This window comes from Rhinichthys klamathensis, unplaced genomic scaffold (genome assembly GCF_029890125.1).
Source record: "Rhinichthys klamathensis goyatoka isolate OS25496 unplaced genomic scaffold, OSU_Roscu_1.1 h1tg000110l_1, whole genome shotgun sequence".
NCBI lineage: Eukaryota > Metazoa > Chordata > Actinopteri > Cypriniformes > Leuciscidae > Rhinichthys > Rhinichthys klamathensis.
This window is the reverse complement of record NW_026606648.1, coordinates 2,600,721-2,614,768: the sequence shown is the minus strand read 5'-3', so window position 1 is coordinate 2,614,768 and position 14,048 is coordinate 2,600,721. Positions and strand designations below refer to the sequence as shown.

Below are 14,048 nucleotides of genomic sequence, written 5' to 3'. Positions count from 1 at the left end.
CGGTGAACCCTGGTTCCTCCAGCATCCTCGGCAGTCAGATGTGGCAGAGGCATCCGATGCCAGGTCTAGTATTTGTGAGTATGTCCAATTGGTCAGCGCCTATATTAGACTAGATGCCCATTTGTTGCGATTCCCCTTCTGGGTTGTACGTCACACGTAGGCTCACTATTGGCCGACGCTGGTCATGTGTGTGATGCGTGTGACGTACAACCCAGAAGCGTTGCGCAGTTTCACTACGTGAAATCTCGAGGCCCACAGAGAAAAAAAAGAATAGTTGAATAAAGTCGTTATTTTTGTTTGTTTTTTGCGCACAAAAGGTATTCTCGTCACTTGATAAACTTAATATTGAGCCACTATAGTCACTTGGACTATTTTAACGATGTCTTTAATAACTTTTGGGCCGGCCAGTTTCTATCTCTTAAGAAGCCTATGGCGGAGTGATCCAGCTCTCAGATTTAATCAAAAATATCTTAATTTGTGTTCCGAAGATGAACGATAGTCTTACGGGGTTGGAACAACATGAGGGTGAGTAATTACTGACAGAATTTTTTTATTTTGGGGTGAACTAACCCTTTAACTGGAGATGTTTTATTTTATTTGTATTAGGTACATTCGTGCCACGAGTTGTTTCAAAAAGTGGTGGGCGACAATATCGACCCTGGCAGAAACCCATATTCCTCCACGACATGTCAACGATGGTCGCTTTGGCCAGGTGATTTTTATAGCATAGGGGGCGGGACGCTTTACATTCTAAAGAGCATTTGATTGGACAGAAGATGTGACGAGAAGCTGAAGTCCGCAGTGACGTCATAAAAATCCGTGATCCATTTTAGCGGAAGTGTGGGACTGTAAGTTTTGAATGCTAATATCTCCTAAATGTGAATTTTGTCAATGGTTTGGAGCACACCAGCTTATTCATAACCTTAAGCCTACCATATTCATACTAAAAGCTAAAAAACTTACATTTTGATTTCATGGGGAGGCTCATTTAAGGCTTGCCAGTAAACGGCCACTGTTATGATTGGCTAACGTTATTGCATAAGAAACTCTATCAACGTCAACTCAACTCGCTATTGCATGCTAGTAAGTGTTTTGAAAACATTATCCATATAAAACTTGAAGCTGCTGTCAGATCCAATAATACAGCTGACTGCTTATAATCTTTCAACAAGAGTTTCTTTGCGAAATCTCCATTACACTGTGCCTCGTTTACAAAACAAAATGTTTCGAACAAACATATCCTCTGACGCGATCCGGGACGCCATTAAAATAAGCCATTCACTCGTTTCTGATGCTGGGATCCTTCTGAAGTCTGTACAGAGACACAAACAAGCTTTTTAAACTGGACGAGTCAAACCGAACATCCTTTCACTCTTCCATTTGTCCTGTCGACAGACTCATGTCAGCAACTGAACGCACATCTGTATACTGTATCCAGTGCAGACAGCGGCAGTGATTATAAAGGGTTCTATTCGCTTTTGACAATGTGATGCTTGCATCCAGTGTAGGAGAGTCAGTCTTTAAGCGACTGAACGTCAAATGGGCGGGGCCTATAGTGCGATGATGTGTAACTATTCGTGGACATCTTGCTCTGGAGGCAGTCATATGCAAATGTAGTTGTCTGTGTGATGTCACAGATTCTGCAATATCCATACGGCCTGTTTTTGGAGCTTGATTAAATAAATACTTTGTTTATAATGAGGAGGCTGTTTTAAATTATGAAACTTGCAGGATGTTTTAATGGTACAAAGACCTCTTGGTAACTCTATAGTTTAGGGTCCAGTTCTCACTATTCACAAGAATGGTAGGTTATAAGCATGCATATTACTAGGATATTGGTTGTTTATTAGTACTTACAAAGCACATATCAATGCCTTATTCAGCATGACACATTTTTTACATCCCTTAATCCTATTCCTACCAAATACCTACATTTATCAACTACCTTACTAACTATTAATAAGCAGTATTTAGGAGTTTATTGAGGCAAAAGTCGTAGGTAATAGTTAGAATTGGACCCTAATCTAAAGTGTAACCCACCTCTTATATGTCAAAAGACCAAGGCAAATTTGATTTCTTATGTCATGACCCCTTTAGTGTTTTTAAAAGAAGTCTCTTATGCTCACCAATGCTGCATTTATTTGAAACAGAAATACTGTAAAATGTTATTACAATTTTCTACATTAATATTTTTTAAAATGTACATGTATTTTCTGTAACTTTTGATCAATTTTACGGACTCCAAATGTTTGAACGGTATTGTATATGTTCACAGATCAAGTTTAGAAAAGAGCATGTTCTCTTTAGCTTTACCCAATATCATTACAATAAAGCAAACTCTTGAACAGACTATGTGAGACACTGACCTTCCCATAAATTGTTTGAAAAATTATTTTCATTGCATGTAGGACATGAGAAATTGGCTTGAAATGCAACCCAACTGTATTGCTTGCAGCTGGCAGAAAATATTTGAGATATGATTTATAGTCCAAACAAACAAAGTTGTGCGCATAAGTTTAATTATTCTTGTAAAACAATTCTGAGTGTTTCAATGAATTCTAAATGCACTTGAATCATACACAAATCAAACCTTTGTGTCAACAGAAACATATTTGCACACACGCTCCCACGCATAAAGAAACACACTCCCGCACCCATAAACCCACGACTACATCTCCACACACACACACATTCAGTTTTGACAAAGATTTTTTTTTTTTTTACATTGTACTACAAAATCAAATCCTGGACATTAATAGCAATAAAATATCTTACAATATGTAGAATTATTCCCAGAATTCTTTGCACTTTTAGAAACATGTCCATTATGTCTAAATTATTTTGCTATATTACCGTACAGTAATTTTTCAAGCAAAGCAGTTGTTTTGTGCCTGTCTGAAATCATGCGTCCTTTATATCGGTGAAATTCACTCAAAGTCTTTCACTAAAGCTTAAACCTGCAGTTAAAAGGTCACCTCCGAGCTGAAAAAGAGGTGTAACAGTCGGCGTAAAAGAGAAATCACAAAACGCCCTGTCCATTAATTAAATGTCAATGATTCTTTTAGCTTAAGCACATCTGTATCATCTTTTTGTGCCGGTAGGGGGAGCAATGTGGAATCAAACAAACAACACTTGAAGATCCTGCCTGACACTATCAATGTGATTTTACTAAATTCTCTGCACAAAATTAGTTGTCTTTTGTGATTTATTTCCCCCGTTTCTCTTTATTCCTCCATCATCTCATTCCCGCTGTGACGGCACCATCTACCTCTGATGTCATCAATAGCCTTTTGTTTTCATCTCCACCACATCCACGTTCATCCTCTCTCTGTCTTTGTCCAGAGGGTGATTCTGCGTGTGTTCCCACAAACGTATGGCGCCATCCCACTGAGCGAACATGAGAGAAAAGAGCGCCAATGAGTACAGTGTTGATGCACTTACATTTTTTTTGTATTAAGGGCTGCAACTAATGGTTATTTAGTGGATTAATCTAATAATTATTTTTGCGATTAATCTATTGATGATTTTCTGATAGTCAATTAATCCTAAAATATCACCGTATCAAAGATGGTGATGTCCATATCACCAGGAGGATTATTTATTAAATAAATTAGTCTTAAAGCGTTACTTCATCTGTCAGATATTTTAAACAACCAACAGCAACTTTAAACGCTTTGTAACCGAGTGCAAAGAGTACGTCTGAGCCACACGCCTCGTGGCAGCTCCGGTGAATCTTCGGATCATTTCTTGGTCTCCGTGAGTAATTTACCCCTCATGATTAGACAGTTCAGTGTGTCTCTTACATTATATGAACTTGACAGACAACTATTTGACGTGGCATACAACTATTTGCATTCCAAGCAAATCGACATATTTTTGCAATCGACTTCATCAATTATGTCCACATGTCGTAACAGGCCTAATAGTATTAAACAGTGGTTTTACTTACAGAGCTGCTGACCATGTTGTTGTGATACGGGTGCCAGCTGACGTCCCTCACACATGCGTCATGATTGGACAATTTGCACACGACGGCTCCCGTCAACACATCGTAGACTATCAAAAAGATGAAAGGAAGTGAAATTAAGCAGATTTGAATTATTTCACACTTTGTTATGCATTTTGTTGTCAACTTACTGACGATTTTGCCTGTTGAACAGCCTGTGTAAATAAACTTCTGTCCAGTAGTGAATTCAGGGGAAAAGCGGCTCCGAATGAGCGTGTGCAAAACCCCGTGACCCCTGTAGGTCATCACAGAGGTGTCACCGCTCAGCTTATGCCTCTTTAGTGCTGCAGGGCAACAAAATAACGAGTGAAAACAGGAGCTTGTTGTTTATGTGTACAATTAAGCTTGTAAATAAACCAGTTTGTCTAGCAGGTCTATTAAAGTTCCTCAAGCATGCTAACACACCTCTCTGAGGAACCTGCTGCCAGCGGTAGTCCCAGTTTTGCTGTGTGACAGCGAGTCGTGAGGCCGCGAGTCCTTCTTTGGGTGAAAACTTCCTCACGTCCCACAGCTTAATGCTCTGATCTTTGGAGTTGCTGATCAAGTATCGAGCGTCGCCCTTCAGGACAACATATAAACGCTGCTTAAAAAGAGCTTGAAGGGAAGCAAGTAATGTATTGCAATTATATTTAGAGGGCAATAAGGGATGTTCTGGAACTGTACAAAAGGATTTGAAGCTTTTTGATAACAGGTCTGCTCTTTAACTGTTTAATTACCTTCATCTTGTTCGCTGTGACATATACTATATGGCCAAAAGTATCTGGACACCCACTGTTTGTTTTTAAGCACCTGGGTGCAGCTGGAATAGTCAAAGCCATTAATTAGAAGTGTGTGTCCACATATTTTTGGCATGTAGTTTAAATAAATACTTCATATCAGGTAGCTACACAAAAGGCTTCTCTGATATCTTGAGTGTACGTTTATGGAGGACCAGGACCACTTAATAATACAATACAGAAATCAATCAATCAGTGCATTCATTCAAAAAAAGAAAATGTAAATAATCACTTTTCTAAGTAAAAGAAATTATTTACTTTTTAAATAAATAAATAAACAAATATTGTTATATTATTAATAATTACATTAGTAATAATATTAATGTTTTAAAATTTAGTTAAAATGTATTAATTAGTTGTTTTTTAAATACTATTTAAAAGTAATTTAAATTAGTTTCATTATTTTAAACATGAATGTCAATTTGAAAAGTGGTTTGTTTACTTATTTTTACATTAAACTAGAACTGTAGAGCATATTGCACTGTGGTGATTTATAACAATAATTTAGCTTATATTCACACCTGTAAAAGAATTGTGCAGTGTGTTGATGTAATAACTGTATTGTAAATCACAGCGTCTTGACAATGACAGTATGGATTGCTATTATACCTTGCTGTGTATGAAGGTGATTCCATCCCTGTGTCCAGCCAGTTGACCCACAGGCTGTGGTCTGTCTTCTCTGAGTGTACGTCTGTCCCATACCTTACAAAGAGCATCATCACTGCCTGAGAACAGCAGCTGCGATGAACTGTCTGCAAATGCTACAGCATTCACATCATCCTCATGAGCGTCAATCTGAAAGACGAATCGATAAAAAAAATAAAGAAATACATATGAGTCATTCTACAGAGGCCAATGTCTGGATAATGTTCTCACTAAATCTATCATGCTTATCAATGATCACATTCAGTTTAGAGCGAAAGACCTTTGCTTTGATGCACTGAGACCGGGAAGCTGTAAAGATTATGCAAGGAATAAGATCACAGGATGGCTGAGATTTATAACAGATTCACAGTAGAGCTAACTTATTTTGATAAAGAAATAATTAGAAGGTAAAAATCTTGCACATTAATCCAAGGAAAAAAATGCCCACAAAGATATTAATTCAGATGCCAATGGAAGAGAAAAAGTGCAGCAGGTGAAAGGTGACAAAACCTTTTTTGGGTTTTCATTTACTGATGATAGGGTTCTTGTCACTTTTTAATATTCTAAATACAAATTTTATCTGTAGTGCAGGTTTTTCTTCTTCTACGACTTCAGAACATGTGAACCATACCTTTAGAGTTCTCTTGTTTTGTTCGCGATCAAACACATACAGGCAGCCATCGTTTGCACTGTTTGATAGAGATAAAGGTATTTCAGGAAGAGTAAAAGAGTATTTTAGACATACACTTTATTTTTCCAGGTAAGGTAGGTAATTATTATGCCTGTTGACAGACAGACAGACAGACAGACAGACAGACAGACAGACAGACAGACAGACAGACAGACAGACAGACAGACAGACAGACAGACAGACAGACAGACAGACAGACAGACAGACAGACAGACAGACAGACAGACAGACAGACAGACAGACAGACAGACAGACAGACAGACAGACAGACAGACAGACAGACAGATAGATAGATAGATAGATAGATAGATAGATAGATAGATAGATAGATAGATAGATAGATAGATAGATAGATAGATAGATAGATAGATAGATAGATAGATAGATAGATAGATAGATAGATAGATAGATAGACAGACAGACAGACAGACAGACAGACAGACAGACAGACAGACAGACAGACAGACAGACAGACAGACAGACAGACAGACAGATAGATAGATAGATAGATAGATAGATAGATAGATAGATAGATAGATAGATAGATAGATAGACAGACAGACAGACAGACAGACAGACAGACAGACAGACAGATAGATAGATAGATAGATAGATACGTTGAGTTATTAAAGGACAAGTATGAAGGCCATACTATAAGATACTGACCCGCCTAAAATCTCTTTTCCATCTGTGGACGCTGTCAGTGAGAAAACACAGAACCTCCTTTCATCAGGACTGAAAGAAAAGAAAAGAAGAAAAGACTCCTGTCAGCATCAGCAACATTGAACATGAACAACTACAGTCATTTCCATGGCAGTTAAATATACCTGATAGGCTATCTTGAAACAAATACAAACAAATATAAATCTTTGAACATAAGAACGTATTTCCATTCACACAGCTCTACCTTACTTGGGGATGAACAGAGCAAGACCAAACCTCTAAAAGCATAATATTACAATTATGACAGCATTATCACAGCATGCAATGCAGAGAAGACGTCAAAATGGTTATGTGAGTTTAATGGGAGAGGCAAAAAGACACGCTGGAAAAGTCATCTATTGGCATTATTAGCATATCTGAGTGGTGTTATGACACTTTAATTACAATTTAAATATAGGAGGGTTGCTGTTCTTACATATCGAGAATCAACAAATATCAGTTCTTAGTGCTATACTTTTATTATCCTGAAGTGTGTTATTTCTGCAACACTTCAGATTTCACTTTGCCAGCGTGTTCAATTTTGGTTAGCTCACAGTCATGTGATGTTGTTGTAATGAACGGTTATGGAAATCTGTTCTACTGTCTGTCATCCACATGAAGAGGAAGCGTACCGGTGATTACCTGAATTTTAATGCTATAATGTACTATGAGGAAACACTAACTTGAGGTCCAGAGCGGTGTGTGTTTCATTGTCCCCATCTACACTGCACACATGAACTAAAGAGAGAGAGAGCACAGACGCATGTGCATTAGAACAGTCAATGACAGCAGTGGCAACAAAACAGCTTAAGTGACCTGTCCCTTTCTTACTGTAGTCAGACCAACTGGAGTAAAGCACACAACGTGCATCAGGTGTAAAACACACATCCAGAATGCTCCAGCCCACGTCTCTGGCCTTCACGGTCTTCTTTAGAGCAAAACGACCCCGACTAGTATCATATAACCTGATATTCTGGTCTATAAAAACAGAGACAGAAAAAAGAGGTTATAAGTCATGCACTATCATTCAAAAGTTTGGAGTCAGTAAGACTTATTAAATGTTTTTGAAAGAGGTGTCTTAGCCTAGGCCATCGTTTCACAATAGAAAACTAAACCAAAGAGACTGAACAACAACAACAAAATACCGGAGTCTGCAACATAAAAAGACATTGAAAAGTGCTTGTGTATAGCCGCAATTTTAGTTTAAAAGAATACAAAGACATTTTATCAGTCATTACTTCTGGAGAAAAATAGCACACACTGGACAAAGATTAAACTTTCTAGAGTGCATGTGTCGATCGCCTGTGTTCACAGCAGTATTGTGAAATATTATTACTATTTAAAATAACTGTTTTCAATTTTATATTGTAAAATGTCATTTATTCCTGCAAAGCTAAATTTTCAGCATCATCACTATTTCTTATTATTACATAAGTTGAAAACAGTTGTATTGCTTAATATTTTGGAGGATTGTTCAGGATTATTTGATAAGTATAACGTTTATATGAAATAGACATCTTTTGTAACATTATAAATGTCTTTATTGTCATCAATTTATAACAATTTATGTTAATATCAATTTAATGCATCCTTTTTGAATACTGACCCCAAACTTTTGAATGGTAGTGTAAATAAACTCAAATTAAAGACAGAAACATTTACACTACAGGACTTTAGTAGAGCTTTGTTATGCACTTGAACATGTCTGAGATGTGCATTTGGAAAATACTAAGCATAGCAAATAAACACTAATAACAAAGTCTTGAATTGCCGTTTCACCTTGGCATGCAGACAGGAACATGTTTCCCTCATCACTGTAGACTCCACAAAAAACTTTCTGCTGATACGTGTCCTTGTATACCACATGATTGGGCAAGAAACTATGAAGAAACAAATAAGGATTACTACATGTATGCACAGACTGATACGTTTTAGAAGGAGAAAGAATTTGAGATGTAAAAACATCTGTGCCAGTGTATCTCGGTTGCATAAAGCACCTTAAGTGTAATTTCCCCTTAAGATCACCCTTAGGTTTCCCATACACTTAAGGGTGTTGCACTTAATAATCAACAATATTATTGACTCCACTGACACTATTGAATAATAAAATATGCACTGTCTATTATTGTTGTAGCATAGCATTTATATTACACTTACTGTGTGCGGATACGGCTGCACTCTCCATGAGAAAAACTTGACCCACGACAACGTCCCTGTTCCCGCTTTAGAAAGAAATACACAGTTAGATTATAGGAAATTGTGCACTTCTGAACTCAACTATGCATATTTTTTGATAATTTGGCTGCAGCCACATGTGGAAATATACATTTTCTGAATTCGTTATCAGAAAAATCACAAATCTGTAATAAGAAATAAAATAGCTGATAACTCAAATAACTCAGACTCATTGTATTGTTAGTAGAAATATCCTGTAAATGAAAGATACACAAGTATAAACACATCTTACCTCTGCCAGCATATGTGTGAAACTGTATCTGCCCTTTAAGCCTGAGGAAGCAGTGGCAAGCATGATCTGAGTGCGGATCTCACTGCGATCCACTTCCTGTGTGTCTGGTTGGGCATCCACTGAGTGAGAATAAATAAGGCATAGTAAATTACCACAGAAGTGTGTATTCAATGGTATTCATGGCACCATTTCTGACTTTTATAGACTGAAAATTAGGCCAAAGAGGCTGTTGATTCTTTTAGAATCTTTTTTTTCTTTTACTTGATTATTTTAGATTCTTTATATTAATGGTTGAATATATCCTTGCAAACGATCCTCACTTTTCTAAATAACAACGAAGGCTGGAATGGAGTCTGTGCACACCGAGATTGATTGCTCAACATTTAAATAGTCTGATTCATTGCTTGCTGTAAGATTGCTGAAAGTTTCTACACAGTAGGAACTCCACCTCCACCTCCCCTAGCTCCACCTGCCAAGATCTGCTACGGGGTTTATTTATGTCCCTTTATGTATCAGCAACAGCATATCAGAAGCCCTATTCGGACAGGATTAACTTTACAAGGGTAGATGGAGTAATGTAATTTTACCACATGACGTCTGAAATATTAATGGCCAATTCGCACAGGATAAGATATCTCAGTAAAACTAGCAGAAGTGGGAGGGGTAACTCGATTTGCGCATCGCCGTCATCCTCCTGTTGTCATGTGCGTATTACGTTGCTTCCTGATATCACGTGTGCAAACACATAGAACCTATATTTATATAAAACAGTTATGTCCGGTCGAACGATGTATTAATTAACTTCAGATTGGATTGTGTTGGTAATAGGCACTTACATAACGCTAAAAGATGTTTTGTGCGTCTAACAAGTTCTTTCGATCTTCTTTCTGATCTGAATGGTGTGTGGAAAACACTTGAGTTTTGCCACAGACTTGTCCCAGCGTCTAGAACGATGCGTTCTAGAATTTTTAGCGTCTAATAATTAAGCTCTGGAAATTATTACTTTACCCCACCTCTCCATGTCAAACTAGTCCCGTCCGAATAGGGCTTTACATGCTCACAGCAGCGTGTCTGTGTATCTATTGGTATCCATATTCAATAATATGCTTAAACTATTCCAAGAGTTGTAATGATTAAAACATATATATATAATTAACTATAGTAAACATAACATTTTATTATATTAAAACAAAGTGTTAATAATGAGTCCCAGAAGCTTTAAATACCTTTAGCGTAAGCATGGGTTGCTTTGTCCTGCTGTGGGACACTTCCTCAAGATTTAATTTATTGCTTAATTTTCTCACAGTTTCCATACACTGAGCTAGTAGCAACTAAGGGCTAAATGCGTTGGTAATTGTGCATAGAGTGAATTATACTCACCTGGAGGGTCATATCGATGTCCTAAACGCCCATCCCAGGCCCCATCGCTGTCCTCATCAGAGTCTGAATATGACTGCACAAGCTGCAGGCCTGTCGCTCCACTTCCATGGACCAGGCGCACCTGGCCCCTATAGTAGAGAAAAAAGGAACAATTTGAAATATCAATTTGAATAAAAAAAGAGGAAGTGGTAGTGTTGCAAAACATGTATAAAATGCAGCCGAGGCAAAGGTATCTCCAAATAAATGTCATGTGGGTTATGTATATATTTACCTCCGCAGTAGGTACGCCAGAACTTGAGCTAAGTCAACGTCCTCTTCAGATTCTGCCTGTCTCTCTGCCTGTGTGTGACCCGTCTGATTAGAGTTCTGGTTGGGTTCGGGTTCTGACTGGTCTGGGTTGTTACCAGAGCCCCGACCGGACATCCCAGAACTGGACTGAGAGCCCATAGACTGATTGTCTGGAAAAATTATTTATTCAGCCATAAGCAATACAGAAATTCACATTCATGACATTATAAAAAAGCAAGATACAAGGCTAGAATTTCCTTAAAGACATTGAACACCAGTAATACAGTGAATAATATGACATACGCTCAAACAATAAAATATTTTCAGCATCATTATTCTTCAGTGTCACATGATCCTTCAGAAATCATTTTAATATGCTGATTTGCTGATTAAGAAACATTTCTTATTATTATCAATGTTGAAAATGGTTGTGTTGCTTAACATTTTTCAGGATTCTTTGATGAATAGAAAGTTCAATAGAACAGCATTTGTTTTGAAGCAAAAATCTTTTGCAACATCATAAATGTCTTTACTGTCACTTTTGATCAATTTAATGCTTCCTTGCTGAATAAACATGTTAATATCTTTCTAAACAAAATTCTTACTGGACAATAGTGTACTTTAAATTAGTGCCAAAAAAGATAGAAAGATGTACACTACAGGACTTTAGAAAGGTTGTTTGTGCATTTTAACATGTCTGAGATGTGGATTTGAAAAATACTAAGCATAGAAAATTTAAAGAAGAAAAAATAAGAAGCAAGATATATTATAAATAATGCTAGGATTATTAAGATATTGAACATCATATTTTAGTAACACTGCAAATAAGAGGACATACACCCAAGATATACCTGTCTGTCCAAAACGTTGTGATTAACATGCCACAATGCATAAATACATCACGACAAAAACACTGATGTAGCGCATTTATTGTGGGGGTGCGTCAGTACTTTAGTCTTTTAACAGAAATTTTAACACGAAACAGACGATTTAAATTAGGTAAACAAATGCTGACATGCAGCTGACAAAAGTCTGTGATAGAACTGACAGCCGGCTATGCTAAAATGACAGGCTAGAATTGAAAACAGCAATTGACATGGGGCGAACACTTCATATAGTGCATATTTACAAACTAAGAGTTTAAAAAATCAAAATACGTAAAAGCATCCTAATTACAGTAAATATCCATCCAAAACAACCTTTTGTTTATAAGTTAGCGCTCACGCTAGCACACTGTAAGCGACTTACAAAAGAGAGACACCTACCAATTTATTTGATAACAGCGCTTTGACAGCTCTTTTACTCCTTTGTTTTCTTCCTGCAAAACCTCGATAAATAACCACAAAATAGTGTTGTCAAAAATGAAGCTTGTAAACGTGGGAGTTCAGTACCCTGAGGGCTTCTATTTCCCTGAGTTGTTTTCAAGATTCTCCTGGTTCGTAACGCGCCATGTTGTTTACGGTCTCGAGAATCGCCTTCCTCTGGTCACATGACACACTCAGAGTCAGAGCACACACAAAAATAATAGAAACAGTACATTGACATAAGTGAATGTGGGTCATTGACAGTGAAGCCGTGTATTTTTTAAATATTTATTTTCCAGCCAAAAACATTTAGCACTATACTACAAATAGGCAGAAATAGCCTTTTTTTTGTTGCTTTGTCATAGCCTTGAGCTCCCAAAGAATCCAAATGTGCTATTCAGTGTCCTACTAAAATGTCAACTGCTAAACTATTTTTAGAGAAACTAGCTACACTACACTAAGCTATAGTTGACAAAAAATGGCTAACTTTCTTAAACTACCATGTATTGTAGCTTTAATAAATTGGCCTAAAAACATTAAATATAGCCTTCTGTATGTTCTATAGAAAAATAACTAAAACAGATAAAGTGTCAATTCGGGAAAAACAACATAGAACAGAAATAAGTTTTAGCTGTCATACCTTAAACAGCCTAATTACCAAAAAAAGATCGAGATGCATTGATTCGGAATAGTTTTTTCACAACTGCTATAAGCAGTCCAGAAACATGGATTGGCATCTGCCTTTTTTTTTTTTGCCCTATAGCATGGATAATGGGGCCAGAAAAAAAACACCCATTCAGTCTACAGTCCTGCTGGTGAAAAACATCTAACCCAAGCCATTTACGGTGCAACCTCCCCACACACTATTTTTTTAGAGCTTTTGGGCAAACAAGTAGGCCTACGTATCATGTGGGCCCAACACATAATTATTAAGGACTTAGTAGCAAAAGTCAAAAGATCCATCTCAAAATGCCATTTCCTGTTTTGAAAGAAAAAGACCAGGATGAAGATGAATGACAACACAACCACTTCTCAGCAAGACTTAAATCATCAGTCACCATTATGGGGAATTGCTTTGCAAATACTGAGCAACCTGGGTTGGCATCAGACTGACACCATCAGATGCCATCAGTCGTGAGTCTTTTGGCTGATAGTATTGTTGATACAACCAGAAACAGAGGGAAATATACATTCCCACACTGTCCTGTTAACGCTAGATAAACTTTTAAGTTCAAAGCAGTCCACAACAGAGAATCTACAGGGGAAATTTTACTTGTTAAAAAAATCCCCAAAAAAACTATCCCTTGAGCAATAAATAAATAAAAATAGTTTTTGTGTGGAACATTTACACCTATTTACTTATTCTCCAAAATATTCACTGAAATTCACTGAACCCTGGGTGTTAACTAACTGGATGTTAGTTTTGTTTCTAGTATAGGTACAATTTGCACCTGCTGCTGGCCTTTTTTTTTTTTGCTATTTAGATGTAGAATGTTTCATTGACCTGTATTGTAATATATCTGTTTTTATTTGGATGGTATTTTTTACGTAAAGGTTTAGGAATATTCAATACAGGTTTGTGTTTTCCTCAAGGTACCTACCTACCTATTAACTAACTAACTAAATCTGCAGTGTGTGTTTGGACTTTTCTGAGCTTACCTTTGTTAGAATTACTTGTATCAATATATTAGCATTACATCATTATTTCAAGTTATTTTAATTAATTTCTAATGTTTCCGAAGATTATGCAAAATGTAATCTCATTTTTGAATTTCACACACCAAGGTTC

The 14,048-nt window shown here is 37.0% G+C and overlaps 1 protein-coding gene across 1 annotated transcript; it reads right to left on the bottom strand.

Moving 5' to 3' along the window:
- Positions 1 to 3,213: 3,213 nt before the first annotated feature.
- On the bottom strand, positions 3,214 to 12,443 carry dcaf11 (ddb1 and cul4 associated factor 11). Its single transcript, XM_056254145.1, has 15 exons — positions 12,221 to 12,443; positions 10,939 to 11,125; positions 10,668 to 10,795; positions 9,288 to 9,406; positions 8,978 to 9,042; positions 8,600 to 8,700; positions 7,652 to 7,798; positions 7,504 to 7,558; positions 6,785 to 6,853; positions 6,059 to 6,116; positions 5,392 to 5,577; positions 4,412 to 4,565; positions 4,138 to 4,290; positions 3,950 to 4,056; positions 3,214 to 3,387 (listed from the first exon to the last, which is right to left on the bottom strand). Exons 2-15 carry the CDS (start codon positions 11,112 to 11,114, stop codon positions 3,280 to 3,282), a joined length of 1,626 nt encoding a protein of 541 aa, XP_056110120.1. The 5' UTR covers positions 11,115 to 11,125; positions 12,221 to 12,443; the 3' UTR covers positions 3,214 to 3,279.
- Between the last annotated feature and the right edge of the window lie 1,605 nt (positions 12,444 to 14,048).

Coding starts and splice junctions, on each gene's coding strand:
- dcaf11 (XM_056254145.1), bottom strand. CDS start 11,114: ATGGGCTCTCAGTCCAGTTCTGGGATGTCCGGTCGGGGCTCTGGTAAC. Junction 10,796..10,938: donor CTGGCGTACCTACTGCGGAG/GTAAATATATAC, acceptor TCTCTACTATAG/GGGCCAGGTGCGCCTGGTCC. Junction 9,407..10,667: donor ACATCGATATGACCCTCCAG/GTGAGTATAATT, acceptor ATTCTCACTCAG/TGGATGCCCAACCAGACACA.